This window comes from Hippopotamus amphibius, chromosome 12 (genome assembly GCF_030028045.1).
Source record: "Hippopotamus amphibius kiboko isolate mHipAmp2 chromosome 12, mHipAmp2.hap2, whole genome shotgun sequence".
In the NCBI taxonomy this organism is placed as follows: Eukaryota; Metazoa; Chordata; class Mammalia; order Artiodactyla; family Hippopotamidae; genus Hippopotamus; species Hippopotamus amphibius.
The window spans coordinates 31694668-31722001 of record NC_080197.1 but is presented as its reverse complement, the minus strand read 5'-3'; the positions used below and the strand labels follow the sequence as shown (position 1 = coordinate 31722001).

The 27334-nt window shown below is 56.4% G+C and overlaps 2 protein-coding genes across 16 annotated transcripts in view; both read left to right on the top strand.

Moving 5' to 3' along the window:
* The window catches only part of DNAAF9 (dynein axonemal assembly factor 9), a 139729-nt gene extending 132160 nt beyond the window's left edge, over window positions 1–7569 (top strand). For all 6 annotated transcript variants that reach the window (XM_057701122.1, XM_057701121.1, XM_057701120.1 and 3 more), the window contains 4 exons: window positions 828–1033; window positions 2188–2253; window positions 3527–3620; window positions 4207–7569. In XM_057701122.1, the coding sequence (XP_057557105.1) occupies window positions 828–1033; window positions 2188–2253; window positions 3527–3620; window positions 4207–4319 (479 nt within the window). In that variant the 3' untranslated portion in view covers window positions 4320–7569. The remainder of the gene's footprint in view (window positions 1–827; window positions 1034–2187; window positions 2254–3526; window positions 3621–4206) is intronic.
* Window positions 7570–14609: 7040 nt separating this feature from the next.
* SLC4A11 (solute carrier family 4 member 11) lies at window positions 14610–26051 on the top strand. Of its 10 annotated transcripts, none has more exons than XM_057702414.1 (20): window positions 14613–15098; window positions 16957–17001; window positions 19338–19490; window positions 19632–19681; window positions 19959–20190; window positions 20272–20353; window positions 20575–20698; window positions 22082–22297; window positions 22374–22467; window positions 22561–22686; window positions 22766–22879; window positions 22969–23101; window positions 23366–23439; window positions 23873–24137; window positions 24212–24318; window positions 24400–24568; window positions 24660–24833; window positions 25046–25241; window positions 25319–25488; window positions 25597–26051. In XM_057702414.1, exons 2-20 carry the CDS (start codon window positions 16971–16973, stop codon window positions 25658–25660), a joined length of 2574 nt encoding a protein of 857 aa, XP_057558397.1. In that variant the 5' UTR covers window positions 14613–15098; window positions 16957–16970; the 3' UTR covers window positions 25661–26051. The 10 variants fall into 10 exon arrangements, with proteins under 10 accessions (XP_057558396.1, XP_057558395.1, XP_057558397.1 ...); XM_057702417.1 differs by having other exon boundaries at window positions 14613–15491; XM_057702416.1 differs by having other exon boundaries at window positions 14613–15982.
* The last annotated feature ends 1283 nt before the right edge of the window (window positions 26052–27334 follow it).

Genomic DNA, 27334 nt, shown 5'->3' with positions numbered 1-27334 from the left:
GGTCCTTAACCTTTAGCTTAATTTATGTTATTGAATCTGAAACTTTGGCCCCTCTCTACAAGCCCCTTAATCAAGCCCACTTCCCTCAGGCTCTGACAGCCCCCTCCCCCCCGACCTGTTCTTTCCTCTCCCCCATCATCACCTCCTTTTCTTCTTGATTTAGACTGACTCTTGACCCATTTCTTGTTCAAGGTAAACCTCTCTTTGTTTTAGATCTCTTTCTCCTCATGCCTTTTTGGGGAACCTCACCCTTTTCTTGTGTCTGCAGTATGTCTTAGCTCCCAGCTCCTCCGCTTCTAAATCGGTTACAGCTTTCCTGCTCCCACCCATGTGACCCTCCCGCAGCACTTGTGCTGTCGAGCATGCCCTCCCCGCTGGCCTCTCAGGCCTCGGCTGAGACCCACCCCCTCCACCTCTACCACGGGGGCTTTCCTTGCTTCTCCTTAACTACCTCTTCCACAGGGGTGACCCCAGCCATCCCCTTCTTCTAACGACTGTGTAGATGTCTCCCACTCAGGGTCCTACAGTCTTTCAAATGCCACAGATGCAGAGTCAAACTCTTCTTCTTCTCCCACCTGCATACTTTTTCTTCTTCTTGTAGTCCCCTTCTGGGTTCGTGGTGTCCACCTGATCATCCAATCAGCTGAGCTAGAAACTTGCATTGTTCCTCTCTCTCTTACTTCGTCCTTTCTAATTTGCTGCCAGTCATGTCAGTTCTCCCTCCTGCATGTCTCGTGAATCTGTCCCCGACCAGCTGCACTACTAGTCTTAATGTAGCTGTATCATTTTGGGGCAGGGTTTCAGGGACTAAAATGTTCTTCTTGCAGACTCTGAGAGGACCATGGAGGTCTGCCACAACACTCTGGCCAATTCCTTGAGCATCGTGCCGGTTTTGGAAGGACCCACGCCACCGCCTGACTCCAGAAGCACACCTCAAGGCAGCAGTGGGCAGCAGGAATGCTACCTCGTGTTCATAGGCTGCTCCCTGAAGGAAGAAAGTGTCAAGGACTGGCTGCGGCAGTCAGCTAAGCAGGTGGTTTCCAAAGCCCAGATAAACCTGGCACTGATATGACCAGACACTTCAGAGTTGCTACTAGCCCTGAGGCAGAAGTCCCTCCACCTCCTCCCTGCTTTCTCCCCACTGGTTCGCCCCTCACAGGCTCAGCTAGCATTTTCAGGGACTCTGAGAGTGGAAGCCCCTGGGGTAAACTCTAGGCAGACTTGTTTTGCTGCCTACCCTGTGAGTCCAGGTCCTCAAAGCCATTTTCAGTCCTACTTCCCAAGGCAGACTGGAGTTACTGTTAGATGGCTTAACCGGGACCTAGGTGAAACCTAGTTGTTCCATGTGGATCCTGAATCAGCTTAGTGTTCTAAACTCAAAATGTCTTCTTAGCTGAACCTAACTCATAGGCTCTCCTGTGTTCTGAGCCCAGCATCTCCTGTACTTTGGTTCTCTCTCTAGAGAGGAGAAACAACAAAGATATGCTTAGAGCGCTTTGCAAACTGAGACCCCCAAGCATAGACAGCAGTGAGCCCAGAGGCTCTGGAGACAGGCACAGGGGAAGAGGAGGCTTGCCGGTAGATTCACACAAACATCTTTAGATCAGTACTACAAAGGAAAAAAATCTGGACTGAGGTTAAAATCCTCTAATATGCTGCTAGCTTTGGATGCTAATCCTCTTAGCACAGTCTGAGGTTAAGTGTATCCTAGAACTCTGGAAACAGAGTTGGCTGGGGCCCGGGTCTTCTGTACATGCTCAGTTGGGACCTGTCTTTTATACTAGGGGATGGCTGCCTGCAGACTGTGTCTTTCTCAAACTCACTGGATAAACTCTTAAATGGTATTTGACTATGAGACCTCCAGTTGCTCTTTTGTCTGCATGTCTGTCACTGGTGCAGCTTAGGATTAAGAATCTACAAAGAGGCAGAAACGTGCCTATTTGCAAAAGCATCAGTCTGTCTTCTGCCACTTGTTCCCCTCCTGGCACGCAGGACTCTGTGGTGGGAAAGTGGTCTTTTCGAGGGGCAGACAGGCAGGATATTGGGTCCAGGCTGTGACGGTGCTTGTGCTTACCCCTCTGCTGGCACCTCAGTCATGTAACTGGCCCCCAGAGCCCGGAGTCCTCACCCTCCCAGGTAGTCCATCAACTCTGTCGGGACCTGACCCCTCCTTACATCTCTGCACAGAAGCCTCAGAGGAAAGCCCTGAAGACCAGGGGGATGCTGACCCAGCAGGAGATCAGGAACATCCACGTGAGTGCCCGGCCCTGGGGCCGGAGTCCCCTCAGTGTTCCAAGGCTGCTCTTGCTCAGCTCCGTCTTTTAGGATTCCTGAGTGAGGTGGCTGTTTGTAGGGCATCGTGCAGGTCCTACTTCTCTCAGGCCACAGAAGGAAGCTGGATAAAGAGAAACCTCAGCTCATCCGGCCTTGCAGCCTCAGAGAGAAGGGCGGGGTGACCTCTGGTGTGATGTGGTCATGAGATTGAGGAGAACCAGTGTCTGTGGGAGGAACAGGTGACGTGGAGCTGTGCCTTGTCACCCTGTTCAAGCAGCTGCAGAAATCCTTTCCTCCTCCCATTCCTCTGTCCTAGATAAACCACAGAGAAACCAGCGAGGGCCCAGGTAAAAACCATCTAGATCCTGAAGCTGCTCATGGGCAGGTCGTGGAACCCTGAGGCAGGATGAGAGGCCCCTCCCAGCCTCCAGGCTGACGCCCAGGCTCTGCCCCAGTCCCCATCCCCACTGAGGCCTTTACCTGATGGGTTTGGGGGCCAAGGCTAAAAGGGACAGAGAGGCCAGGTCTCAGCATGAGCTGTGTCACCAGTCCCAGTTATGAGCAGGTGGGGCAGGACTCTGGGCCTCCAGGAGCCCCTGCTGTGGACATGAGGAGGCCCCTTTATTCTGACTCCAGGGCCTGGGTATCTCTGGGTGTTCCTGGTGAGGACACCATGGGCACCTCAGAAGTCAGGCACCCCTTAAACAAAGATTTGAGTGCAGTTTGTTTATTTTGGAAGTGATTCTAGAAGACATTAATAGGAAAGTGGGAAAGTAAGAGAAGGGAAGAGTATATTGTCAAACCAGTACCACTGTGGGCACCTGGAGCTTAGTCCCATTAGGAATCGCAGAGTTCCTCCCTGAGAGATGGGAGAACCTCCATCAGTCATTGTTTGGTGGCTGCTGTTGGGGTGGTGTTAATTCCCTGGCACATCTAGCCTTCCACAGGGCAAAGTGGAATATTTTGCCAGGGTAATAGACTTGTTTGTTTTGGGGTTTGTTTGTTTTTTGTTTTCTGGATTTTTGTGGGGTTTTTTTGTTTGGTTGGTTGGTTGGTTGGTTGGTTTTTTTGGTCACACTATGCAACATGTGGGATCTTAGTTCCCCAACCAGGGATCAGACCCATGCCCCCTGCAGTGGAAACATGGATTCTTAACCACTGGACCATCAGGGAAGTCCCTGTTTTTGTTTTTAATAAATGAGTGAATGATAGAAAATAGCCAGGTTATTCTAACAGGACTCTTTTCTTACAGGTGAAACGCCACCTGGACCCCCTACCTGCAGGCTACTTTTATAATGGCACCCAGTTTGTCAACTTCTTTGGTGACAAGACTGATTTTCACCCACGTATCCTTGGAATCTGGGGCAGAGAGGCTGGGGGTGGAGTGGGGGGTGAAAGCCTGGCTGTAAAGAGGGTGTCTGCTAGAGCCATCACAGCCCAGCCCCTGGTGCAGGCTGTGTTTAGGAATACACAGCAAGCCACAGAGGCTGACTTTTCATTTTGTCCTCTTAAGAGTCGTTAAAATTACATTTCTCCTTCTTTCAGTGATGGCTGAGGTTACTCTGTGGGTTGTAGTTTAAATGCAGCTGTGGTGACATCCTGTGATCATCAGGAAGTCATAATTTACAAGTTGGAGACTGGATCTGATTACAATAGTTAATTTGTGAAAAGTTGGCTGGGGTGCTGCTGTGGGCTAGTGAAAGCTGACGGGCTCAGCCCTGAGCTCATGCAGAGCCCTGTGTCAACCCCTGTCACATTCTTTGTAGCTGTGGTGCTGCCAGTATATTAAAAAAGCCAGTCGGGTACTTTCTGTGCAGGCTGAGCACTCGCTACTACCTCAGTGTCCCCTGTTTCACCTGTCCACAGATTCCTCTGGCCTGGGCAGCTCCCTTACCCCTAGGCTCAGGGCTTTCTTCCTTAATGAGATGCCAGTCATGGACCAGTTCATGAACGACTACGTGGAGGAAGCCAACCGGGAGATCGAGCGGTATAACCGCGAGCTGGAGCAGCAGGAGTATCATGACCTCTTTGAGCAGAAGCTCTAGAGGAAGAGGCGCCTGGAGGCGGACGTTTGAAAACGGGGTGTCTTAACCTCAGCTTTTCCAGAGGCCCCTCCCTTGAGGGGCTGTCTTTGTTCTCCTTGGCCTTTGTGTGCTGGCTTGAGTGCATGTTGTCTTTATTCTCTCTATAGTGCTGAAGAGCATCACCTGCACCACTGATTTGGTGGGGGAGAGGGTTCTCATGGAGGATGAGCAGACAGGGGCTGTCCTTGGTGTGCAGCTGGCAGTCCAGGCCCTCTGGGTCTTTGATAACAGCATTTCCTCTGGGCTGTTGCAGCAGCATGTGAGGGTGCACAGAGTAGCTGCTGGGGCATGAAGAGTCCTGGCTGCCCACACTGTGGCCATGCCTGGGGCCAGGCCACTGCAGGCCTCTGACCCTGCCCCAGGAGAGCCTTTCACCCCAGTGGGGTGCTGCCTCCCTGGTTAGGCCCCTTTCACTGAAGGCTTGGGACCTGCTGACCCTGTGCCCAGTCCTGGAGGGGGCAGCAAAGCCCTGGCCAGTCCCAACTCATAGAGCCAGCAGCATGGGCGGAGATCAACAGCTTATTCTAAAATGAGGAATATCCCTTATGGACTACAATGAGGGGAAAGACTTGTTGCTTTCCAGAAGTATGTGGCTTTTGAATTGACACAAGCAGCGCCCCTTGGGAATGGTTTTGTGCTGCCCTCATATCACGACTCTGATTTGTGTAATTCGGGGATGAGAAAAACTGCTGCTCAGGCCTCCCTGGTGATGCTTTGCCTCACTGCTAAGGGCAGTGTCCTGCAACTGCATAGCCTTAGGCCCAGGGTTCTGATCACTTATGGGGCATCTTCACTTGAAGGGGGTTCAGTCTGCAGCACCCATATCTCCCCTCAGTCTTGCCAGAGAAGGCCTGGTTTTCAGCCCAACCCTCAGGAAACTCATGTCCCCAAGCATCGTTGCTGGCCTTGGACTTATTTGGCTCCTGAGGACCAGGAATTTCAGAGAATTCCAATATCCAAGTTAGAATTCCTTCTAGTAGCTTTTGTTTTCAGCTGGACTAAAAAACAGAGGGGAATATCAAGTGTATCCCATGCCTGACCTCCAGAATTAGTGTGGGGACGAGGAAGGTCACAGGCACAGATACTTAGGTGATGTCTATTAGGACTTCAGCGCCTCAGCTGCCTAGATTGTAAATGCTGTCTGAATTTCACATATTTTTTTGCATGCCTTAGGAAGGAGCACATAGGCAAAACCAGCAAAGTTTCTAGTAATGTAGAGGGGGTTTTGAGAAAGGACCCTGGCACAGAGGAGAGACAGAAAAACGATGGAGCACATGTGGTCTGTCACACAGAGGCCTGCATGCAAGTAGTAAAGCAGTTGTTAAGGGCTTGTTAGTAAAATGTACTTATATTAGAAAAAAAAAATTGCATTTGAAGCCAAATGAACAATACTCTAAATATCATTTAATGGGAACTCTTGCATGAAGAAAGGCTTCTGAAAATGCCCATGTGCTCCAGTCCCAGCTCCCGAAGCAGCTGGTGAAAAGGGCCCAGGTGTGGAGCCCCAGTCTGGGAGCCCCTCGCTTCTGGCTGGCCAGAGACTGGAGTCCACAATGGGTCTCCCTCTGCTTCAGAATCAATAACAGAGATCTTAAGTGCAATTGATCAAATAAGCAATGAGTTACTGTAGCTTCCTTTAGTTCTACTGAGCTCTTTTTAAAAACTCAAACTTAAGCAGCCTTAGGAAAGGGAGGAGGGCATGGAGAAGAGATGACAGGTCGTCTCCTCCAGGTAGGTTGCTGTGAACATTGAAATGAAAGCTCTCTTCCTAGGAGCTCGAGCCATTTCCTGGCTGCTGCACAAAAGAGTTTTTAAAGAGGGGTCGGAGCTCACCCATGAAAGTGGGTCTTAAACACTGCGAGGGGCTGTACCTCCTGGTGGTCTTGATTTCTGACCATTGTCCATAGAAATGCTCTCTCACCAACTTGCCCCACTGTCCCAATTCCTCTCCTGTTAGAGGGGAAACTGTGATTACCTCAACTTGAATATGAAACTGTGATTGAAAAAAGTCAAAACGTTAAGTTTCAAAGCCAAAAAGGCAAAACTGGCTGAGGAGTGTCTAACATTCCTCAGCCTCCTGGGAGTATGAAGGGCACACTGGCGAAAGGGCATTCCTTGGGGCACACTGGCTGTGCCCCCGGTGAAGAGGTGTACTAGTGGTGTGCTGTGTGAGCTCTTTGAGGACTGAGGCCGGGAGGATGCTTCCTCCTCACACTGCCCCTTGGGGAACCTTTGGAGCCTCTAGGTCTTGAATGTGAAAATTAATATCCACTTGATTCCTCTGGACACTCCACAGGTGGAGGCGTGGGGTCGTAGGCTGTCTCTAGAGGAAGGGCCGTGACACTGTGTTTGAAATTTTGACCTTAGAAGTGGATACCAGAGATCCAGCAAAGATATAGGTTCCTAGGGTCAGGCGAAAGTCCTCCAGGGGCTTACATGCTTTTTGCCAACTTTTCTATTAGCAGCTTCAGTTTTATATCACCCCGAGTGAGTGTGATAATGTTGAAGTCGCTGAAGTTATGGGTTATTTTACATTTTGATGTGGGATTTTTCTTTTTCTAATTGGAAGGAGGCAGAAATTGGAGAAAAGGGATCACCCTAGGAAGGGGCCACTGGCAAGGAGTGGAGTTGGCCCCACAGAGTCCTGGGGGCTCTGACCTGAGGCCTGGACACTAGGCCCCGTGGGTCACAAAAAAAAGTACCCTCCTAAATTCTGTTAGGATTTCGGAAATTTTTTGCACAGTAATAAGCTCTGGATTTGCTCTTTGGGCTTCTCAAAAGGGAAAAGTTAACTCAACGATTGTAAGCTATTAAGTATTCCAGCCGTGTTGCTGACCTAGATGGATAGTTGTACCTCAAAAAGTAGGTGAGAAATGGCTTCCTTACTGTCCCAGGTTGTCAAATACTAATGACAGAAGAGCTCACTTACGTGCCAAGATTCACTTTTATGCTAGTTTTTCAGTGTTTTAACATTCGTAACTTAAAATTTAAAACTCTTATTTACAAACACTACTGTAACTTCAGTGAAACAATTGTGTGATTGAAGCTTTTTGCTTATTATGGTATTTATTACACTACTTAATTCAGTAAATATATAAAAGTAGCCTTCAATTTATTTTTATATTATTTTCATGTTTTTACCTGCAGTTGTGTATGTGAATTTACCTTGTTAACTGAGATGTAATGCTAAGGCCCAATAAACTGTCACTGAACAAGCAGGGCCTCCGGTAGTCGCCTATTGCTGTAGTCTTGAAGTGTCCTTGGGTGTTGAGGAGGCGGCCCGCCCCCTGGGACTAGGGACCTCGCGGAGCTTTCCCCCGGAAGCCTGTTTGCTGGGGCTGCCGCAGGACACGTCCTTGCGGCTTCCACTCCCCTCCCCAGGCCCCTGAGCGGCCGTGGAGAATACAGTTCATATGAGGAGACCACCGTGGCTTGGGGTGGGCACTCTGTGGGAGTTGCAGATCCCAAGGAGCGGCTCAAGGAAGCCGGCTGTGTGCGCGAGGGGGTCTCCCGGGGCCCCAAAGATAAACTCTCTCACCGCCCCATCATCCGCCCCCGCCCCTGTCTTGGCCGGCGGGGCACCCCACCTGCGCCAGGCTGCCGTAGGAACCATCGCTTCACAGGCTGGTAGCTCGGTTTAATCCCGGCCAAAGCTCCGCGAGGCGGCCCCTCGGTCCCGCTTTACGATCGGGGATGAGCAAAGCCTGAAGAGACAGTCGTTGGCCCGGGGGGCAGAGGCACTGCACCCGCCGGGTTAGATCCGAGCACCCCTCCCGCGCTCCCTAGGTCGGCGGGCCTTGGAACCGCACGGTCTAGGGAAGAGGTTGGCCGGAGCTCTCGGGGACCCCCTGCAGGCGAGCCGCCTGGTGCGCTTCCCGCCGCAGGTGGCGCGGGGCGTCCGCTGTGGCCCGGGGGCGCCGCTCACATCCTCCACCCAGGCTGGGATGAGGGGCTTCTGTCGTTTCGGGAAAAGGGCTAACTAGGGAGGGGCACCGCCGGCGTCCACAGTGACCCTGCTTCCTATCCCACCCTCAACGCAGGGGCCCCTGGACGATGTAAGTGCCCCAATGGGAAGATCTGGGAGCTGGCCCGAGGGGGAGGGTGCAGCCTGCACAGGCAGCCTCACTCATATGGTTGGGAAGGTGGCCTTGGGTTTGGAGGCTCTATGTGATCAATCAGTCGTGTACAAACCAAACGCAAAACTGCTTGCGAGGGGCTGAGAGAATTGGGGGAGGGGTCTTGGCCGCAGTGCTATATCACCCTCCTCACCACTCGCTAACCCAGAGCCTCCTAACACGCCCCTCCCTTCCCCTGTCTCCCATCCTACCGGGCTTGAACCTTGCCGGCGCTCCTGTGCTTGCACTGTCCGGAAAGGGCCAGGGTTTGGGAATTACCCCCAAAAAATCGTCAGGGAGGAGGAGGAGACAGTAAATGGGGAAGAGCTCCAGGGCTGGATGATCCTTGGGGGCCAGGAGGACTTAGAGGCCAAGAAGTCTGGGGATGGGGAAGAGTACCTTCCCCACCAGGGGCCCACAGTAGGGGTCCCGGGACTACTGAACTGAAGCCTGACGGTATGCTTGACCAAGCCAGAGTCCCAGAATCCGGGAATGTGGAAAGTGATTTGGAGTAGAAGGTGGAGCTGCTGAAAATCACAAGGCTCTCTGAGGAGCACAGAGAAATGCTGATGTATTAATTTCTATCATAGAATCTAGGGAACAGTCGCACCCAAAGAAAACCTGATCACGTCCCTACTGCTAGCCCATGGCGGAAAGGGAATGCCTTGGTTGCTCTAAGAGGAGTCCAGGGTGGTACCAGCTTCAAGTTCAGCTGGTCTCAGATGTCATCAGAGCCCTCTTTCCATTATTAATGGCTTCACCCTCCCCTGGAAGTGTGCTTCCTCTATGCCACCCAACAGCCCCAACACCCCAAAGGCAAGACCCAACCTCCCTCTCCAGAAGCAGCCCCCAAATCTGGGGTCACAGTCTCATCCCTGAATCAGTCACAATGGCCAGGAGTATTCTGATTGGCCTGGCAAGGGGTCACTGCACATTTATGAGGGCCCTTCAACACCATTTGGGAGCTGGGTTCCCCAAAGAAGGGTTTTGCTCCCCTGGATAAGCACTGCACATCCACCTGCAGGCCATTTGTGAGGTTTTCTGTTAAAGTCAGATACCTATTTGATGTAAATTTTTTTGCTTTCTGCTAGTCTTTTCTAGTACATGTGATAGCAAACACAGTTGTTCTGTGGTGGCGGTGGTGATGGTAGTAGAGACTTTTAAACAAGGGAAGAAAAATTTTAACTTGAAAACATTCTATTTGCTAAGATAATTGCCCCCTTGAAGATGGAGAAAAGGCTCCCTACTGCCTCTGTATACCCAGGGACACCAGTGTTCCATGGGAGCCTGTTGGATACTTTTTTTTTCCTAAATAAAAGAAGGATTGGGAGTTCCCTGGTGGGCCAGTGGTTAGGATTCTGCACTTCCACTGCCATGGCCCAGGTTCAATCCCGGGTGGGGAACTGACCCAATTCAAAAAAAAAAAAATCTGGTGGACTGTAATGCTGCTCCACATGGGTGGGGGTGAGAAGCGGACCAACTAGAGAGTGATTTTAAAGGAACAACTGACAAGACAAAATGACTAATTAGACAAGAGCCAAGGGGATAGGTAGAAGTGGAAAAAGCCAAAGTGAAAAAAAACCTAAGGTAGAAGTGGAAAAAGCCAAAGTAAACAAAAAAACCTAACATTTTGAAACAATTCCAAAACTTTTTTGTTTTATTCTCCAAAAATTTGAAGAAAAATAAATTTGTTTATCCACAAATTATTCCTGTTTTGCCCAGATCTCTGCATTGCTAAACTGACTAGCCAAAATAATTTGGTTAAAAAAATTGCATCAGGGTCAACAAATTTTGTGTCAAACTAACAAATGGTCACAAATCTGTAAAAAGGGACTTCCCTGGTGGTGCAGTGGTTTAAGAATCCACCAGTTAATGCAGGGGACATGGGTTCGATCCCTGCTCTGGGAAGATTCCACATGTCTCAGAGCAACTAAGCCCGTGCACCACAACTACAGAGCCTGTGTTCTAGAGCCTGCAAGCCACAACTATTGAGTGCACGAGCCACAACTACTGAAGCCCGGGTGCCTAGAGCCCGAGATCCGTCAAGAGAGAAGCCACCGCAATGAGAAGCCTGCGCAGCACAACGAAGAGTAGCCCCTGCTCACCGCAACTAGAGAAAGCCCATGCAGCAACAAAGACCCAATGCAGCCAATAAATAATTTTTAAACACCTAAAAACTAAAAAAATAAATCTGTTAAAAAAAAAAGCTAACCAAATAAAGTGTGGCTATATTTCCATTTTATCCTACCATTACTACTGTTTTTCCCATACCAATAAAGTTTAATTTTTTTCCTTCATTGCTTCAAATTTTTAAGAAACTTTACATCTTCACTCTGAAATTTCATGCCTGGGTGAACGTACAAATAATAGCAAAATAAGGACAACAGGAAGAGGAAAGATGATATGATAACCAAAAATTCATGGAATTTTCTAAAAGACTCGATATCTAGATAACTAATAAGAACCTACTGTATAGCAGGGGGAACTCTACACAATCCTCTGTGATGACATATCTGGGAATAGAATCTAAAAAAAGAGTGGGTATATGTATATGTAAAGCTGATTCAGTTTGCTGTACAGCAGAAACTAACACAACATTGTAAGTCAACTATACTCCAATAAAAATTTTTTTTTAAAAAGACTCGATTTCAACCTCTTTGTTTTATACATAAAAAAGGATCAGAGACCCAAAGAGGCTGGACATCTTACCTGAGGGTGTCGCCCTATGCCTTCCCCACTAACTTTTCCATTTTGTGCAACCAGCTTCCTTGGAGGAGCTGAGAGGAGCTGGAGGTCATTTGAAAGGCAGCGGAAATGGGGCCACAGGCAGTGTAACCCTGAATGGTGAGCTCGAAGCAGAACCTTGGGCAGCTCCTTGACACAGGGGACCAGTGAGAATGGGAGCCATGGATAAGGAGGATATGGGGTACACGTAAAGGCTAAGGAGGGCAGTGATGGCCAGGAGGGTGATAGGCTGCCTGGACTCACCAGTTGGAAAGATGCAGGTGGCTGGTGATGGGGTTCAAGTGAAGTGGGGCCTGGGGGTAGATGAGGGTGGGGAAGTTTGGGGCCAGCTCTGCTGGGAATGCAGATTCCTGGCCCCTCAGGAGGATACCCCGGAGCAGCATGAGGGAAAGTTGGTCAGTGTTTAGTGGTGTCTGTCTGCCAGGGGTTTCTTGGCTGAGAAGCCAGCTATGGAACTGGAACCCAGAAGGCATGAGGGCAGTGGGGCTGCCCTGGAATCTTCCTGCTCAACAGCCTGCTGTCTAGCGTTAGACTCTGACTCTGAGTAGGGGGGGCAGGGGGAGGAGCACAGAAGGATGTTGTCCTGAGGGGAGCAGGTCCTCCTGGCCCTTCGTAGGGCTCTTTGCCCTTATAGGAACCTGCATCTTCCTCTCAGTAGGGGTAGATGGCAACTGGGAGAAGGCTTCATGCTGTGTTATATGAGCACCAAAGGGTCTTCTTCTCACCTACCCAGGGGGCCTGGAGCTGTCCCCTAGGAGAGAGGGGAGGCCAAGTGGAGGCCCTGTTTCCTCCCTCAGCCCTCTCCAGCACCACCAAAGGGATAGTGTGGGAACAGCACCTCTCCTCCCAGGAACAGCAAGGGGGTGGTACAGCCACAGCTGGAGAAGGGCTGTGAGGGGCTGGGAATGCTAGTCAAGGCTGCCTCCCCAGGGCAGCAAGGAGCCCCAGGAGGCTTGTGACTCCAGGGAAAGCCTATGACTACAAGGCGCAGGAAGCCATGCTTGCCAAGGCGCCAAGGAAGGTGATGGCAGTAGGACAGGGCAGATTGGAAGTAGAAATACAAGGACTTGGTGATATCTCAGGAGTCCAGGTGACAGGGAGTAGGCAGAGGGAGTCAGGAGTATCTGGCTGGAAAACCTGAGTGCGAGTGGAGGATGGAGGCTAAAGAGGTCATCTGGTGAGGTTCATGGCTTGAAGTCCTCCAGGAACTGTACATGGAGGTATCGTTCATGCATTCAATATGTCATGAATTTATTGGGCACCTACTACACCGGTGCTGCACTGGTGAAAGGTACCAGAGCCTTGCTCTCAGGGAGATCTCAGTCTAGCCTGGGAGATGGCCTAGACAGTAAAGTAAGAATGAAGAAGGCTGTGCTGCTGAGTTAGGGGCCATGAGGATCTGTGATGGAAGGAAACAGGAACCTACTTTATTTTATTTTTTAAATTAATTAATGTATTTATTTATTTGGCTGCATTGGGTTTTCGTTGCTACACACAGGCTTTCTCTAGTTGCAGTGAGTGGGGGCTACTCTTTATTGTGGTGTGCGGGCTCCTCATTTCGGTGGCTTCTCTTGTTGCAGAGCACAGGCTCTAGGCATGCAGGCTTCAGTAGTTGTGGCACATGGGCTCAATAGTTGTTGTGCAGGGGCTTAGTTGCTCCACGGCATGTGGAATCTTCCTGGAGCAGGGGTTGCCTTTAGGGTATTGGGGCTGTTGGGTGGCACAGAAGAAGCGCACGTAGCTAAAGAAGAAAACAGTTGAGAGTACTTTGGAAAGCCATTAAGCGCCTTGTGGAACCCAGAACTCAAGGTTGCGTCCACAGCTCAGTAAAGTCGAAGACCTCAAGGATGGGAATGAGAGGGAATGTGTGTGTTTATGTCCGGGTCCCTAAACCCCCTGTGTAAGGACCCACTGGGGGCATGGAGGGTGGGGGGTAGAGGGGTTAAGGAGACCTGGGGCACCTGTATTTGCCCTCAGCCTCGGATCCACAGAGGGCAGGTGGTGGGTGGGAGGACTAAAGGAAACAGCTTCTCACTTTGCAGCAGGGGTATGGGGGTCAGGGGCTCTCTCCAGGACAACCAGGGGAACAGAAACCACAGGGGGCAGAGCATAGGAGGCCATGTGGGGAAGGGGGCAGAAGGGGTCAGTGTCAGTTTCTGAGATTCATGTCCATAGACCACTAGGGGAGCTCTTGACTGTGGGCTCCTGTTTCCTCAGTGAGCTCAGTGGTGAGGGCCTCAGAGGAGGGAGTAGGCTGCAGTAAGGGGATGAGAGGCAGCCCCTCCATTCCAGGGTGGCTTCCGGGAACAGCTGGGTTGGAAAGTTCAGGTGTTTGGGATCTGCTGGTGACATGGGGAGGCAGATGTAGAACCCTAGGCCTTCTGAGATGAGAGGGGCTGAGGGCAAAGTGGGTGGCTTTTCAGAGGTCCAGCCCCTGCACCTCCCACATGGAGTCTTGCTCCCTGGGCAATCAGCCAGCCTGTCTTCAGCTCCCCTTCAAATCGCCATCTCCTACCCTGGTGTCTGTGGAAGTCTGCGTCATGGGCCAGGGGTGTAGCTAAAGGGCGTCTAGAGAGGTCCCAAGGCTGAGTGGAGGGGTACTCCTGAGTGGAGGAGCCCCCGTGTCTCCTCCCAGGCTCTGCTCACCACAACCAAAGAAACATGTGGCCAGCCCCTGGTCAGTGGTGGTCGGAGTCCTGCAGGTCTCTTCTGCAGCGCCTTCTGCAGTAGTAGGGAGCAGGTTGCTCAGGGCCATCCTGACCCCGACGCCTTCATCTGCCAAGGGGGCCACCCATGGCTTTGCTCCTAAGGCTCTCGTCTCCCTGGGAGGGGAAACCAGGGCAGCCTCACCGGATCTATGCATGGGGCTCCCCCTACGCACCAGGAACCCTTGGGGGCCGCAGAGCAGGCCCCTCGTAGAGGCGGGCTCACCCTCTGTTTGCTTCCCCGGCCCTCTTCCAAGCCTGGGGAACAGAGGCCCAGAACTCTGTTCCAGCGGAAGTGAGACGGGGGGGATTGCTGCTATTCCTCGGGCTGGTGGCCAGAGTGTGGAGGGGACGGGGATGTTAACACTTTGTTGTGGGGGGAGATTTCCTGGGTCAGTCCGGGCCTGAGGGCTGTGGAATCATTTGCTGAGAAGCCACCGAGGGTCAGACCAGGGGTTCACCGCAGGGTCTGGGTTTACCTGGCCGCGCGCGCCGCCGCCTCCCTACAGCAGCACGAGCGCGGACCCTCCCCCCACCCCCAAAACACTCTCTACTCGCCGAGGACCAGGCGCCGGAGAAGGCGCGTCCCCCGGCGGGGCTCCCTCGTGTCCGGAAAGGAAAAGCGGGCGGCGGGGCCATCTTGAGAAGGAAAGAAGCCGCAAGCCAAGACCTTGACCGGAGAGAAGGCCGAGGGCGCAACGGGGCCGGGAGAGAAACCGCGAGGCGCGCTGCCAGCAAACCCGACGCCGCCGAGCCGGGAGGGCGGCGGGCTCCGCGGGCCAGGGCGCGGCCCAGAGAACGCGCGCCGGCCGGTGGAGTTAGTCGGGGCGCGCTTCCTGGAGGAGGACTAGGAGGATTTACCGCCCGAGCAGCCGGGATGAATGGAGGGGGCGGGGCCGGGAGGGCCGGGCCCGGCGCAGGCCCCCTGCCGAGAGGAGGGGGGGCGGCCGCGCGCTTAAAGCCGACGCCCGCGAGGCCCTCCCCTGGCCCGCCGCACCGCCCGGACTCCCAGGGTCTCTGAGCTCACCGAGCTTCCTCCCCAGAAGCGTCGCAGCCCGGCTCAGCCCCTAACGCTCGGCGCGCGGGCCCGAGGAAGCCCAGTCTACGCGTGCTGGCTCAGTCGCCGCGGGCCTCCGGGAGCAGCCCGCCCGGGGTGGACAGGAGTGCGGGCGAGGGTGAGCGCGCGGGGCGGGACGACGGGACCCCGCGCCGGCCGCACGGCCTCCGGCGCCGGGGGGCACCGTCGGCGCGGCATTAGGACCCAGGCGCGGCGCGGGCTTGTGTCGCCGGCTCCCGCCGCCGGCCCGCGCGAGACGCCGGGGTTGGGGTTCCGCGGCACCGGGCGAGGAGCCAGGGCGCGCGCGCGGGTGCGCAGCCGTCCCGCGGCGGATCGCTGGGGCCGTGGCCGCGGCCACCAGGCGGGTGCTCCATCGCCGGCCAGACGGCGGGTGCCTGCGGCGAGAAGGCCGTCAGGTCTCCGGCGCAGAGGCGTGCTAGGCTGGGACGCGGGGCCGTCGAGGCGCTGCGGGAAGCGCGGCCGCCACAGGTCTGCGCCGGCCCCCCGCGCGGTGAGCGAGCGGGTCCGCGGGGGGCGTCCCAGCCGGGGCGGGGGTGCCCGGGGTGAGTTCAGCCTCGAGGGAGCGGGAGTCCGGGTGGGTACGCGGATGGCTGGCGGAAGCCCAGGACGGCTTCATAGGCACTGCGCGCTTGCCGTAACGACGTTTTGAAACTCTTTAGCAGTTTCTGAACCTACGACGTTGGGGGGTGAGGGGCTTGCGCGTGGCGGGGCGCAGTTGGGGGGTTCCCAGCACCTCGAGCGCCAGGGTCTTCGCAGCCGGGCGTGCCGCCACCTCGGAGAGCCTCTTTACATTTTACCCGACACCTTCCCGCCCCTGGCGCTGCGCGGCAGCCTTCCCACTCTTAGGGGTCCCTGGGCCTCTGGCTGTCCCCTGCGCGGCCGCTGCGGCCTCTCCGTCGCCGCTCTGACACCTGAGGGCCAGCCCGCGGTTTGTACGACCATCTGTTTTCGTGCACTTGAACCACCCGGCATTGGAGTAGGGTGTGCACCATCCCCACCCTTCCATACCCTGTCACCCTCGTCCTCTGTCCATCCCTGCGGCCTCTGGTGCTAGCTTTACTGCCCCCGCCCCTCCCTTCTGGGTGCCGCCCGGGCTCCCGCCCTGGGAGCCTGTCCGCATCCTGCCCCCCGACCCCCAGGGTCTCCGAGTCTGGAGGCGCTTTCCTCTCGTGCTCGCGGCCCTTCCTGTCGCTTCCTTCCTCGCACAGCGCAACACAAACAGCCTGGACCATCCATCCGGGGCCCGGCGCAGGAAGCGCGCACAGCTCCCTCCCGCTCCCCACCCCGCGCCGTCTCCCAAGAGGACCAACGGCTCTGCCTCCCAGGAGGCCCAGAAAGTGGGTGGTGCTGAGGGCAGGAGGCCCGGAGAGTTGGTGGTGCTGAGGGCAGGAGGCGGTTGCCGCGTCGCACCCCCGTCCCCCCCCCCCCCAGTGTGACCCCAGGCGCGTGAGGTTGGGGGCAACTGCACGTGTGATGGGTGTTGATGGCACCAGGGACCGACGTGAGAGTGAGAGACAAAATGTGCTGGAAGAAGAGCTGCAGCCCAGTTACTGGGCTTGGCAGCGAAGCCTTGAGAGAGGGAGGCTGGTTTCCACAGGGAAGGTGGCCGGTCGGGTCTCCTCCCTCCAGGCTTCTGCAACCAGCGAATCCTTCCTTCCTTCACTGGGTACTGTTAATTAGTGCTGAAGAATACATGCTGAGAACATCTCCCCAGCTCGGTCCTTTTCCACCCGGGCAGCCCCTAGCAGATGGGCTGAAGAATAAAAGGCGTGGCTTTCTCTGGCTCTCAAGGGGCCCCTGTCTAGTACTGTCCCTTGCTCCTTTTTCTCCCAGGGTCTCTGGGAAGGGTAAGAAAGACTCAGCTGGGTTGGAGTGGGGTGGGCAGAAGATGTGCGCGGGAGACTGTCCAGGGCTGGTGCATGGAGCTGGTGACAATTCTTTGGCTTACCTTGCAGAAAACTCTTCTATCATGTCGCAGAATGGATACTTTGAGGATGCAGGTGAGTACCTTTCAGGTGTGGGTGTGTGTATATAGAGAACTTACTTGGTCAAAAGTCTCTAGGGGACCTAGTCCATCCACCTGGGCATTAAAGGTCCTCTGCTGGTGCTGGGATCCCTTTGAATTCTACCCTCCAGGAGGTTGTGGTGTGATCAGAGGAGCAGCTGACACTGCCCCGGACACTGGCAGATCTCTGGTGGGCCTGTGGGCCTGGGAGGGTAGGCTGCTCCCAATCCTGGGCTTTGTGGACCATCTGATAGCTCATGGTTTGCTGTTACAACGCTCTGGTTATCTGAGCAGCTTTTAGGCGAAGTGTTGTATGTGCCCACATTCCTCAGACCCTGCCCAACGCTGTGAGGGAGGGGCTGCCAGTGTCCCTCTAAAGAACTGTAACCTCTCTGCACCTCAGCTTTCCCTGCTTGCACCAGCCTAGCTCTCTCCCTCCCCGTCTCTCTGGGCTGGCTCCATGCTGCCTCTCCTGTGCCCAGGTTCAGGAGCTGGCTTGACCATCAGAAGGGTGTTTAGTGAGACACAAAGTGGCGCTGTGTTCCTATCCAGGGTCCCCAGGGCATGGTGACTGCATGTGCCGGCTGCTGGTGTGCAGGTTAGGTGATTGGGCTATAGGGTGGAGGTAGGGCACGGCATCCCAGGAGCCTTGTAGGGACCTGGTAGTGTCTGCTGGGTAGGTCCTAGGTAGAGCCCAGGGAAGGGGAGAAGTAGGGCAGTGTGAGGGGCATGCCAGGGAATAGCGGGTGTTGGTGGGGGTGACAGAAGGGAGGCTGGGACAGGTTGGAGCTGGGGAACCAAGCAGTCTACGCAAAGCAGATCTGGAATTGGGGAGGAAGGGGCTTTTCATGGACATGAGCTCCATGACAAATGGGAGAAGACATCTTTTGACTTAATAGTTCTTCTCTGGGCTGTGGGTACAGTGTGGGTACTGGAGTTAGGGATCACCAGTCCATGAGGGCCTTGATAGGGGAGGCCTTGTGCCTCCAACCCGGAAAGGTCCCAGGCTGAGCACAGGACACTGGGGGAACACAGCCTGGGATGTGCAGAGGAAACCAGCAGGCGGGAGTGGAAGTGAGTCAGGGTGAGTCACCGCCTGGCAGGTGGAGGCGTGCTGCTGACCCGTCCCTGTCCCTGCACAGGTGTTTGTCAGGCATTGATGGGGTCTGAGCTACAAGAGCCCCTGGGAGAATCACAAGTGGTGGACCCCAGGGGACCCACAGGACAGGGAGGAAGAGGTGCCAGCTGGGCCAAGAGTGAGGCAGGGAGGGCCCTAGGTGGACTTGCCAGAGGAGGAAGGTTCTGTCAAGAGCCTTGAAGAAGGCCCTCCAGGGAGGGAAGCCCTCAGCTTGGAGGACAGGAGCTGGCATGCCTGGGGTGCTGGCTGCCTGGCCCGAGGAGTGAGAGACTGGGGCGGAGGGCTGTAGGAATGGGCCTGAGGGGCCAGGGGTTTGGACAGGGGTAGCAGGGCGGCCTCAGGATGTCATCCCAGAGGCTGTGCAGAGCCCTAGCAGGACTCAGGGCAGATTGGAACTTTTACATGTCACCAGGAAGGCTTCCTATAGGAGGGGGCCTGTGCTGTGGGGCAGTTGCAGGAACTGAGAGGCAGACGGAAAGCAAGGGACAGCAGGCTCTGTGCTCTGGAGTCCCAAGGTGCCGTAACATGCTCCTCACCCATCACGAGTGGAGGCCTGGATGAGGCCTCCTTCTGGGGTCCTGTCCCCTCTCTGTCCCTGGCTCTATTGCGCTGGCTCTCCTGCTTCTCCTGCTTGTCTGATGTCGGACGAAGGTCTCTCAGACTTGATGCTTTGCCCCACATGCCCTCCCTGTGCCAATGAGGTCTGGATACTGCTGGCCTCTGGCTTTCCTTGGGTCACTTCTAGGGAGCCAGACAGGTCTAGGTCCTGCAGCCTGGAGGTTCTGCGAAGACGGGCCAGTCAGTCTTAACTACATCATTGTACCATGTGCCTGGCCCAGTGTGTGTGGAATGGACATGTTCTTTCTCTAGCTAAAGGATATGCATGGCACAGAACGGAGCAGTGTTCCTGCAGCTGAAGAATGTTGGAGAAAACTGTTGGGTGGGGGGTGCCAGCTGGCTGCCGTCCTCAAGGGGCTGGGCCAGGACCAGATATTGGGCCTACCTGAGCCGAGGCTTCCTTCCTAGAGGGCTCTGTCCTGCTAGAGGCCTCCCTCAGCACTCACCGAGACAGCACCAAGTGGGACAGCCCAGGGGCCCCTGCCCCTTGGGCTTGGAGTTCCTTTCTCCCGTGTGTAGCACTGACAGCCAGGCCCTCTCGGGGGGTGTCTCTCTTGGTGGTGGGGGGGCTCCAGGCTACCTCAAGTGTGACACAGATGATGCCTCTGAAACCCGTGAGGAGAGCCTGGGGGATGAGGCCTTCGACACGGTCAACTCCTCCATTGTGTCTGGCGAGAGCATCCGTTTTTTTGTCAACGTCAACCTCGAGGTGCAGCCCACCCAGTCTGGTATGGGGGTTGTAGCAGGGACAGGTGGTGGTGGGGGGCGGGGCATGCAGGGGACTGGGCACTGGGCAGATATGGCCCCATTCCACCAAGAGAGACCTGAAGGGCTAGGGCAGCACCCTGAGCCCTCACGCTTTCCTCTAGCAGAAAATGAATCGCCTGGTGGCTACGGACTCCTACACACCTCCCGCAAGGTGAGTGGCCCGTCGGTGGGTGGAAGACATTTGGCCCCAGGCCACTAGCTGGGGGTGGAGGTGGCTGCTTCCCTGAGAGCGCTCACACTGCTCCTGGATCTCATGCTAGCCCAGGGCCCGGCTGCCCGGGCCAAGCACGCTGGCCTTCTCTCCGGGAAGGGGCTATCGGGTCCTGGTGGGCAGGGGCGGCCAGAGACCACCACAGAGGAAGGGCCCAGGCAGCACCAGAGGGTCTTATTTATGGGCCTGTGTGGTCCTGTGTGTGGGGTCCCCACAGTACCTGAAGTTAAAGAACTTTGAGGAAGAGATTCGTGCACACCGGGACCTGGATGGCTTCCTGGCGCGGGCCAGCATCATCCTGAACGAGACGGCCACGTCCCTGGATGACGTGCTGCGGGCCATGCTGTGCCGCTTAGCCCAAGACCCCCATAACACTGAGCCTGACTGCAACTTGGACCTGCTCATGGCCATGCTCTTCACTGATGCCGGGGCCCCCATGGAGGGTAAAGGTAAGGGCTGTCCCTCCGCCTGGGCGGGAGGTCAGGGAGGTGGGCCATCCGACCCTCCTCGTTCCTCCACGCTGTCCACAGTTCACCTGCTGTCGGATACCATCCAAGGGGTCACCGCCACAGTCACCGGGGTGCAATACCAGCAGTCGTGGCTCTGCATCATGTGAGTCGCCAGCCACCACAGTTGGCCTCCCCACGTCACCTCGGAGACAGGCATCCAGTCCCTGTGGGGGCCGGCCCACTCAGTTTGAGTGGACAGACAGTGAGGAATCCATCCCACGTGGTCTTTTCTTTTCCTCCCTAACAGAGGTCCCTGGGGTCCTAGTCTGGGGGGAGGCCCAGCTCCCAAGGGTGACAGCTGTGTGCCCTTCCTGTCTCTGCCAGCTGCACCTCCAAGATGCTGCTGAAGCGGCACGTGTGCATCAGCCGCCTAGAGCGCCCGCAGAACTGGGGGGAGAACTCCTGTGAGGTGCGGTTCGTCGTCCTGGTGCTGGCCCCACCCAAGATGGTGAGGAGGGGTTTCAGGCGGCTCTGTTTCCTGGGAAGGAGGGTTCCAGGTTACCGTACCCTCTTCCTGGGGGCATCTCTCCCAGTGCTGGAGGCCCCACAGTCCTGGCCTCTGCAGGCCGCATTCTCACCCTCTCCATTCATCTCTGCCCTTCTGGGGTTTATGTGAAGCACAGTGGCTAGGTCTTCATCAAGCCCTAATTTCCCCAGAAGTTGCCCAAAAGATTGTATTTCCTTGCTGACTGAAGAGATACTTTTTAAGATTATTACTATTCAAACACAGGGGCATTTCTTTAGCCCGCCCAACCCTAACTCTTCTAGTTGACTGACTATGATTTGTTGACCAAAGATTGCTGCTCCTTCCTGGGCCACTTACCCCCTGGCCAGGGGCATCTCACTTTGGTGGGGGCTGAGACTTACACAGTTCGGGGAATCTTCTTTTATGGAAAAGGATTTTAAAATCATGAATAGAAATGGCTTGGGCGCCTCCCCAGGCCTGGGAAGGGCCTTAATGCTTAAGCTTCCATTGGCTTCTTGATGCTTCTGCCCCTGCCTCTGGTATAGACTCAGAGCCCCTCCCCAGGCTTTCTTTAAGCAAAGGGGATGCTAACAGGATCGTCCCTCCCAGGGCTTTGATAGACATGCTGTGACTCTCTCCAGATGTTACTGTGCTGGGGAGAGAGGAAGGGCGTCTAGGGTAGTGGGTAACTCATGGGTCAGAGGGAGTGACAGCTGACAAGGTGGCCAGAATGGCTGGAAGGAGCAGAATCCCTCCGACGGAGTGGCTAGACACGTGCTTTGAGACAGGCCAGCCATTCTAACACCCAGCGTCTCCTCGGAGAACAAGCCTGTTCCAAAGCTGCCAGAAAGCTCCGTGTGCACGGTGCAGCCCCGGGACGGTGGCTATGGGCAGCATGGAGGGGCGGGTGCCACTCCCAGGGGACCTAGACTGGGGAGGTGAGACAGGCTGCTGTGATGGAGGCTGAACATTGAGTTCATGGACAGGGTTGAGCTTGGCCAGGCAAGAGGGAGAAGGCTGGATGGGCCTCAAACCCCTCTGAAAATCATAAACCAGCAGACAGTTGCAAGTGCCTTGATGAAAAGCAGCTGGGTGAGCATCTTCCTCCATCATCATGATATCATCACCAAAATTACACAGATTTAATACCTGAGTTTATAAGAAAAATACTAGGTTGATGGTAATTCTAGTGATCTGCTGCCCTGGTGGAAATCGTGGCAGAGTCCACCACGCTTGAATTTGGGGGGACTACACCTGGGTCACAGGGAGAGCACCTGCCACATGCTTGGGAATGTCTTTTTGCGAGTGGCTAGGCCAAGGCAGGTGTGAGCAGCTGCAGATGTGATTCTCTTGCCCCATCCCCAGAAAAGCACCAAGACTGCGACAGAGGTGGGACGCACATTTGCCACCATGTTCTTAGACATTACCTTCCGCCAGAAGCTCCTGAAGACCCGCACGGAAGAGGAATTCAAGGAGGCCCTGGTACATCAGAGACAGCTGCTCACTGTAATGAGCCACTGTCCGAACATCAACATGAAGGACTACAATGCGAGCTCCATCTACGTCCACAGACCCCTGCAGGTGCAGGGCAGAGGTGGTCTGGGCGGGCAGCACGGGGCAGGGGCGCAGCGCTGACAGCCATGTGTCCTCTTCCCAGCCCCCACGGCATAAGGACTTTCTTCCCGTGGGGAGGGGCATCCGGGAGGACATCGCCCGCAGGTTTCCTGTGTACCCGCTGGACTTTACTGATGGTAAGTGGCCCGGGGTCCTCCCGGAGCTCGGCCTGTAGCTCAGGACCCAGGCCTGTCCTGCGTCCCCAACACACCCTCTGCCCCATCTCCTAGGCATCATCGGGAAAAACAAGGCTGTGGGCAAATACATCACCACCACCCTGTTCCTCTACTTCGCCTGCCTCCTGCCCACGATTGCTTTTGGGTCCCTCAACGATGAGAACACCAACGGGGCCATTGGTGAGGGGTTGGAGGCTGGGGGGCTGTGCCGGTGGGGCCCAGGGCCTTGGTGCCGCCCCTGAGCGCCCCCTTTCCTTAGATGTGCAGAAGACCATCGCCGGGCAGAGCATCGGAGGCCTCTTGTACGCGCTCTTCTCCGGGCAGCCGCTGGTGGTGCTGCTGACAACCGCGCCCCTGGCTCTCTACATCCACGGTGCGGTGGGGGTGGCAGCGGGGAGACGCTCCCCGAGGTCCCTGGCCCCAGCCCGGCCTGACTGCTCATTCCTTTCCCGCTGCCTGCAGTGATCCGTGGCATCTGCGATGACTACGACCTGGACTTCAGCACCTTCTATGCGTGGACAGGCCTGTGGAACAGTTTCTTCCTCACGCTCTACGCTCTCTTCAACCTCAGCCTGGTCATGAGTCTCTTCAAGAGGTGACAGGGCCTGCCCTAAGGTGCTGGGGCTCTCAGGTGGGAGGGAGACCAAGGCCAGGGACCTGGGTCAGCCTCCATGCCCGCCTCTGAGGCCCTGTAACCCTAGAGCAGATGGGGTGCCCCCCCCCATCACTGCTGCACGGGGAAAGCCTGGGGCCCTGGTCCTCTTCATGGCAGGAGACAGGGGGCCGTGCCGAGGCTCGGGCAAGCCTCCCCACCACTGACAACTCACCCCACCTGATGAGGCATATCCCCCGTTGGCAGGTCAACGGAGGAGATCATTGCCTTATTCATCTCCATCACGTTCGTGCTGGATGCTGTCAAGGGCATGGTCAAAAGTGAGTGCACAGCCGGTGGCCACCTGCTGCAGGGGGAGCTGAGTTGAGATGGGGAGTTACGGACTGTGGCCAGGGCAGCCAAGAAGCATGCCAGGGAAGGTTGCTTCCGTGGTCCAGGGTGCTCTGGGAGCCGTGACCGACAGAGAGCAGCAGGCCCCCGTGCTGGAGGGTGACAGAGCTGCCCTAGGCAGGATCAGAGGCACTGGGCCAGGCAGGATTTGCTGTTAGAAATGGACAAGGGGCAGGGTGTGGGATGGTGGGCAGGCAGGCAGGTCGAGAGGTCCTGGCTGACATGAAGGCCAGCTCCCTCCCCTCCTCCCCCCAGAATCCCTTTCTCCCGTGGGGGCTCCTTCGCCCCACACCCGGGAGGAAGCTGCTGGGCCCCAGGCTCCCAAAGCCCGGATGGCTGAGTCCCGTTGGCCTGTATCCACAGTCTTCCAGAAGTACTACTATGGCCAGAACCCTGGGAACCACTACGAAGACAGGTCCTCCCCGGTGAGCCTGCTGGGCGCCAGCGCCAGCCTCAACAGCAGCCTCCACGCTGCCCTCAACAGCAGCCTCCTGGCCGGCCCGCCGGGACTGCCGGCGGTGGGCAGCCAGGGCGCCGAGCCCCCGGCCCGGGAGACGGCCGTGCTCAGCCTCCTCATCATGCTGGGCACCCTGTGGCTGAGCTACACCCTCTACCAGTTCAAGAAGAGGTGAGGGCGCGCCCTCGGGGCAGGGGGGGGAGCGCACGCCCCAAGGCCGCACTGACGCCCGCCCGCCTCCCCAGCCCCTACCTGCACCCCTACATGCGTGAGATCCTGTCCGACTGCGCCCTGCCCATCTCGGTGCTTACCTTCTCCCTCATCTCTTCCTACGGCTTCCGCGAGATTAAGAGTGAGTTGGGACCGGGCGTGGGGTAGGGTGGGGTGCTCTGCAGGGACGCAGGCTTGAGCAGGCGCCTGTACCCGGCTGCAGTGGGCAAGTTCCGCTACAACCCAAGCGAGAGCCTGTTCGAGATGGCCGAGATGCACTCGCTATCCCTGGTGGCCATCAGCAGCGCCATGGGCCTCGGCTTCCTCCTCTCCATGCTCTTCTTCATCGAGCAGAACCTGGTGGCCGCCTTGGCTAATGCCCCGGAGAACAGGTCCGCAGGGCTGGGGAGGGAGGGGTAGGCACGTTTCCCACCGTCCAGGGGCCGAGGGGGCCTCGTCCACACGTGACCCTGCCCGCTGCAGGCTGGTGAAGGGCACTGCCTACCACTGGGACCTCCTGCTCGTCGCCATCATCAACAGCGGGCTGTCTCTGTTCGGGCTGCCCTGGATCCACGCTGCCTACCCCCACTCCCCGCTGCACGTGCGGGCGCTGGCTCTGGTGGAGGAGCGCGTGGAGAACGGGCACATTTACGAGACGTGAGTGTGAAAGGGGCCCCTCGACGCGTGAGGCCAGACTCACGTGGACCCTGAGGTGGGGGGTAGCCCTGCGCCGCATGTGACTGAAGGAGGGACATGGCCCAGGGCACGAGGGCCCAGACGTGACAGAGTCCGGGAAGCACGTGGGACCTGGGAGGGCCACAGCCCTGGGGACCAGGCCGGAGGTGACCCCGCGCACTGGAACCTCGCAGGATTGTGAGCGTGAAGGAGACACGGCTGACCACGCTGGGCGCCAGCATCCTGGTGGGCTTCTCCCTCCTGCTGCTGCCCTTCCCGCTCCAGTGGATCCCCAAGCCCGTGCTCTATGGCCTCTTCCTCTACATCGCGCTCACCTCCATCGACGGCAGCCAGCTGTTTGCACGCTTGGTCCTGCTGCTCAAGGACCAGGCGAGTGTCTGGCCCTCGGGGTGGGGGCGGGGGGTGCGGCTCCAGACCTGCCCACACCTGGTCCCTGCCACCCACAGACCTCGTACCCACCCACACACTACATCCGGAGGGTGCCCCAGAGGAAGATCCACTACTTCACGGGCCTGCAGGTCCTGCAGCTGCTGCTGCTCTGCGCCTTCGGCATGAGCACCCTGCCCTACATGAAGATGATCTTCCCCCTCATCATGATTGCCATGGTCCCCATCCGGTATGGAGGCGAGGCGGGCGGCGGGCGTGGGACCCAGCTGGGCGGGAGCGGCTGCCCGTTCCTCCCCGACCCAGTACTCACCTTCCTGCCTGTTCCCTCTCCCCGCAGCTACAACCTGCTGCCCCAAATCATTGAAGCCAAATACTTGGACGCCATGGACGCTGAGCACTGAGGTCCTGACTAGCAGGCCCTGGCCACAGCCCGTTCGCCCATCCCTCCGGGCCTTTCCAGGCTGGCTCTGTGGCTGTGTGTGGGTATCTTGGGGTGCTGCTCTGTGCTGCACCCCCTCACAGCTGTCGCAACTGGCCTAGGGTGTCTGGGCAAGGAGGGGGCTCCGAGGTGTGTGTCTGCTCCTCTTCCCATTAGCCTTTTGCTTTGGGTCCGGAACTCTGCTCAGGGCAGCTTCTGCCCAGGGTGGGACTAAGCAGGATGGATTTTCTTTTGATAAAAGAGTCACATGCCTGAAAGAGAAACCATTTCCTTGATTGTGTAAGGAATTTGCTGTATGCATATTAGAGAATAAAGCTCCTATTCCTATGCTTCTACATGCGGCCTCCATCCATACTGCCCGGCCCCAGCCTCCGAAGGCCATCTGAGGGCCCTGGGAGGGAGAAAGCCTCCCTGGGGAAGTGGGGTGAAAGGGACTGATTTGTTGAGTGCCGCCTAAGGGATATTACTTCCATCTCCACACAGTAGCCCAACAGGGAAACGTGGACGATCCGGGAGGCCTCTGTACTGCCATGTTGCCAGGAAGCTGCAGGGCAAGTGGGCCTGGGGACAGTGAAGAGCCCAGCGGCTGGTGGGGTGGGAATGAGCACGTTCACAGTGCTGCTTGCGGGACGGGCAGCTCAGGTTTAAAAAGCAGGGTCAGGAAGTGTGCTGTGCACCCGGGACAGGACTCAGGGAACAGCTGAGGGGCGGGCACAGAGGGGTGCCCTGCGCCACGTGCCGTGTAGCCACCCGCTCACGTGGCAGCTCATCCTTCTTTGGGGCCCCTCCCCAGTAGCCTGTGTATTCCCTGCAGGTGGGGTGGTGTCCAGGATCACCAGGCGAGGAGTAGGCAGGCACCCCAGCACCCCACGTCCGCGTCCCAGCCAGACACCACCTACCCCAAGGAGGCCGCTCAGAGGAGGCTGGGCACCGCCACTGGCACTTCCTAAGGAAACAACCCAGCTGGGCTTCACAGACAAGAGGGGAACAAAGGGATGAAGGAGGTCCTGTCCTCACCCACACTTGCTGACGCAGTTCAGGGGAGGAAACAACTGTTAAATCCAGGCCCCAGGCCGTGCTGCCAGGACTGAGGGACAGTGACGGGAGGGGACATACCTTAAGCCTGGGAGTGACACAGCAGCATTAAGGACCCCCACCCTTCCCCAACCTGCTGCACACAACAGGCTTTTCTGATTGTCCTTAGGGCTGGGCACCTCCTCTCTACCAGGGTGACACCTGCAGGAAGGCAAGGGAGCCACCCCGGTCTCTGAAATCCCTCCCGGTTTACAGCTTCACCAGGGCATAGTAAGGGTCTGGGGCAGCTGAGTTGGGTCTCCTGAAGGGCCCAACTCAGCTAACCCCCCCGCCCCCCCAGGCTGAACCGTGGCATGGGAAGAATTCCATCCTTCCTCCCTGCCATAAAACTGAGCACGGCATTATAACCATAAATCAACATTTTGGCTGCTCTAGTGTACACCAGAATAAAGCAAAAGCACTCAACATCCCACACGGCCTACCCCCTAAACCAGCGAACATGCTAGAGGCCAGCTGGGCAGTAGCATCGCTCATGGGTGGGTGGGCGGCACGGATTTGACATTGAAAAGTTCAGCCCGTGATCTGAGACTTGAAGGACAAA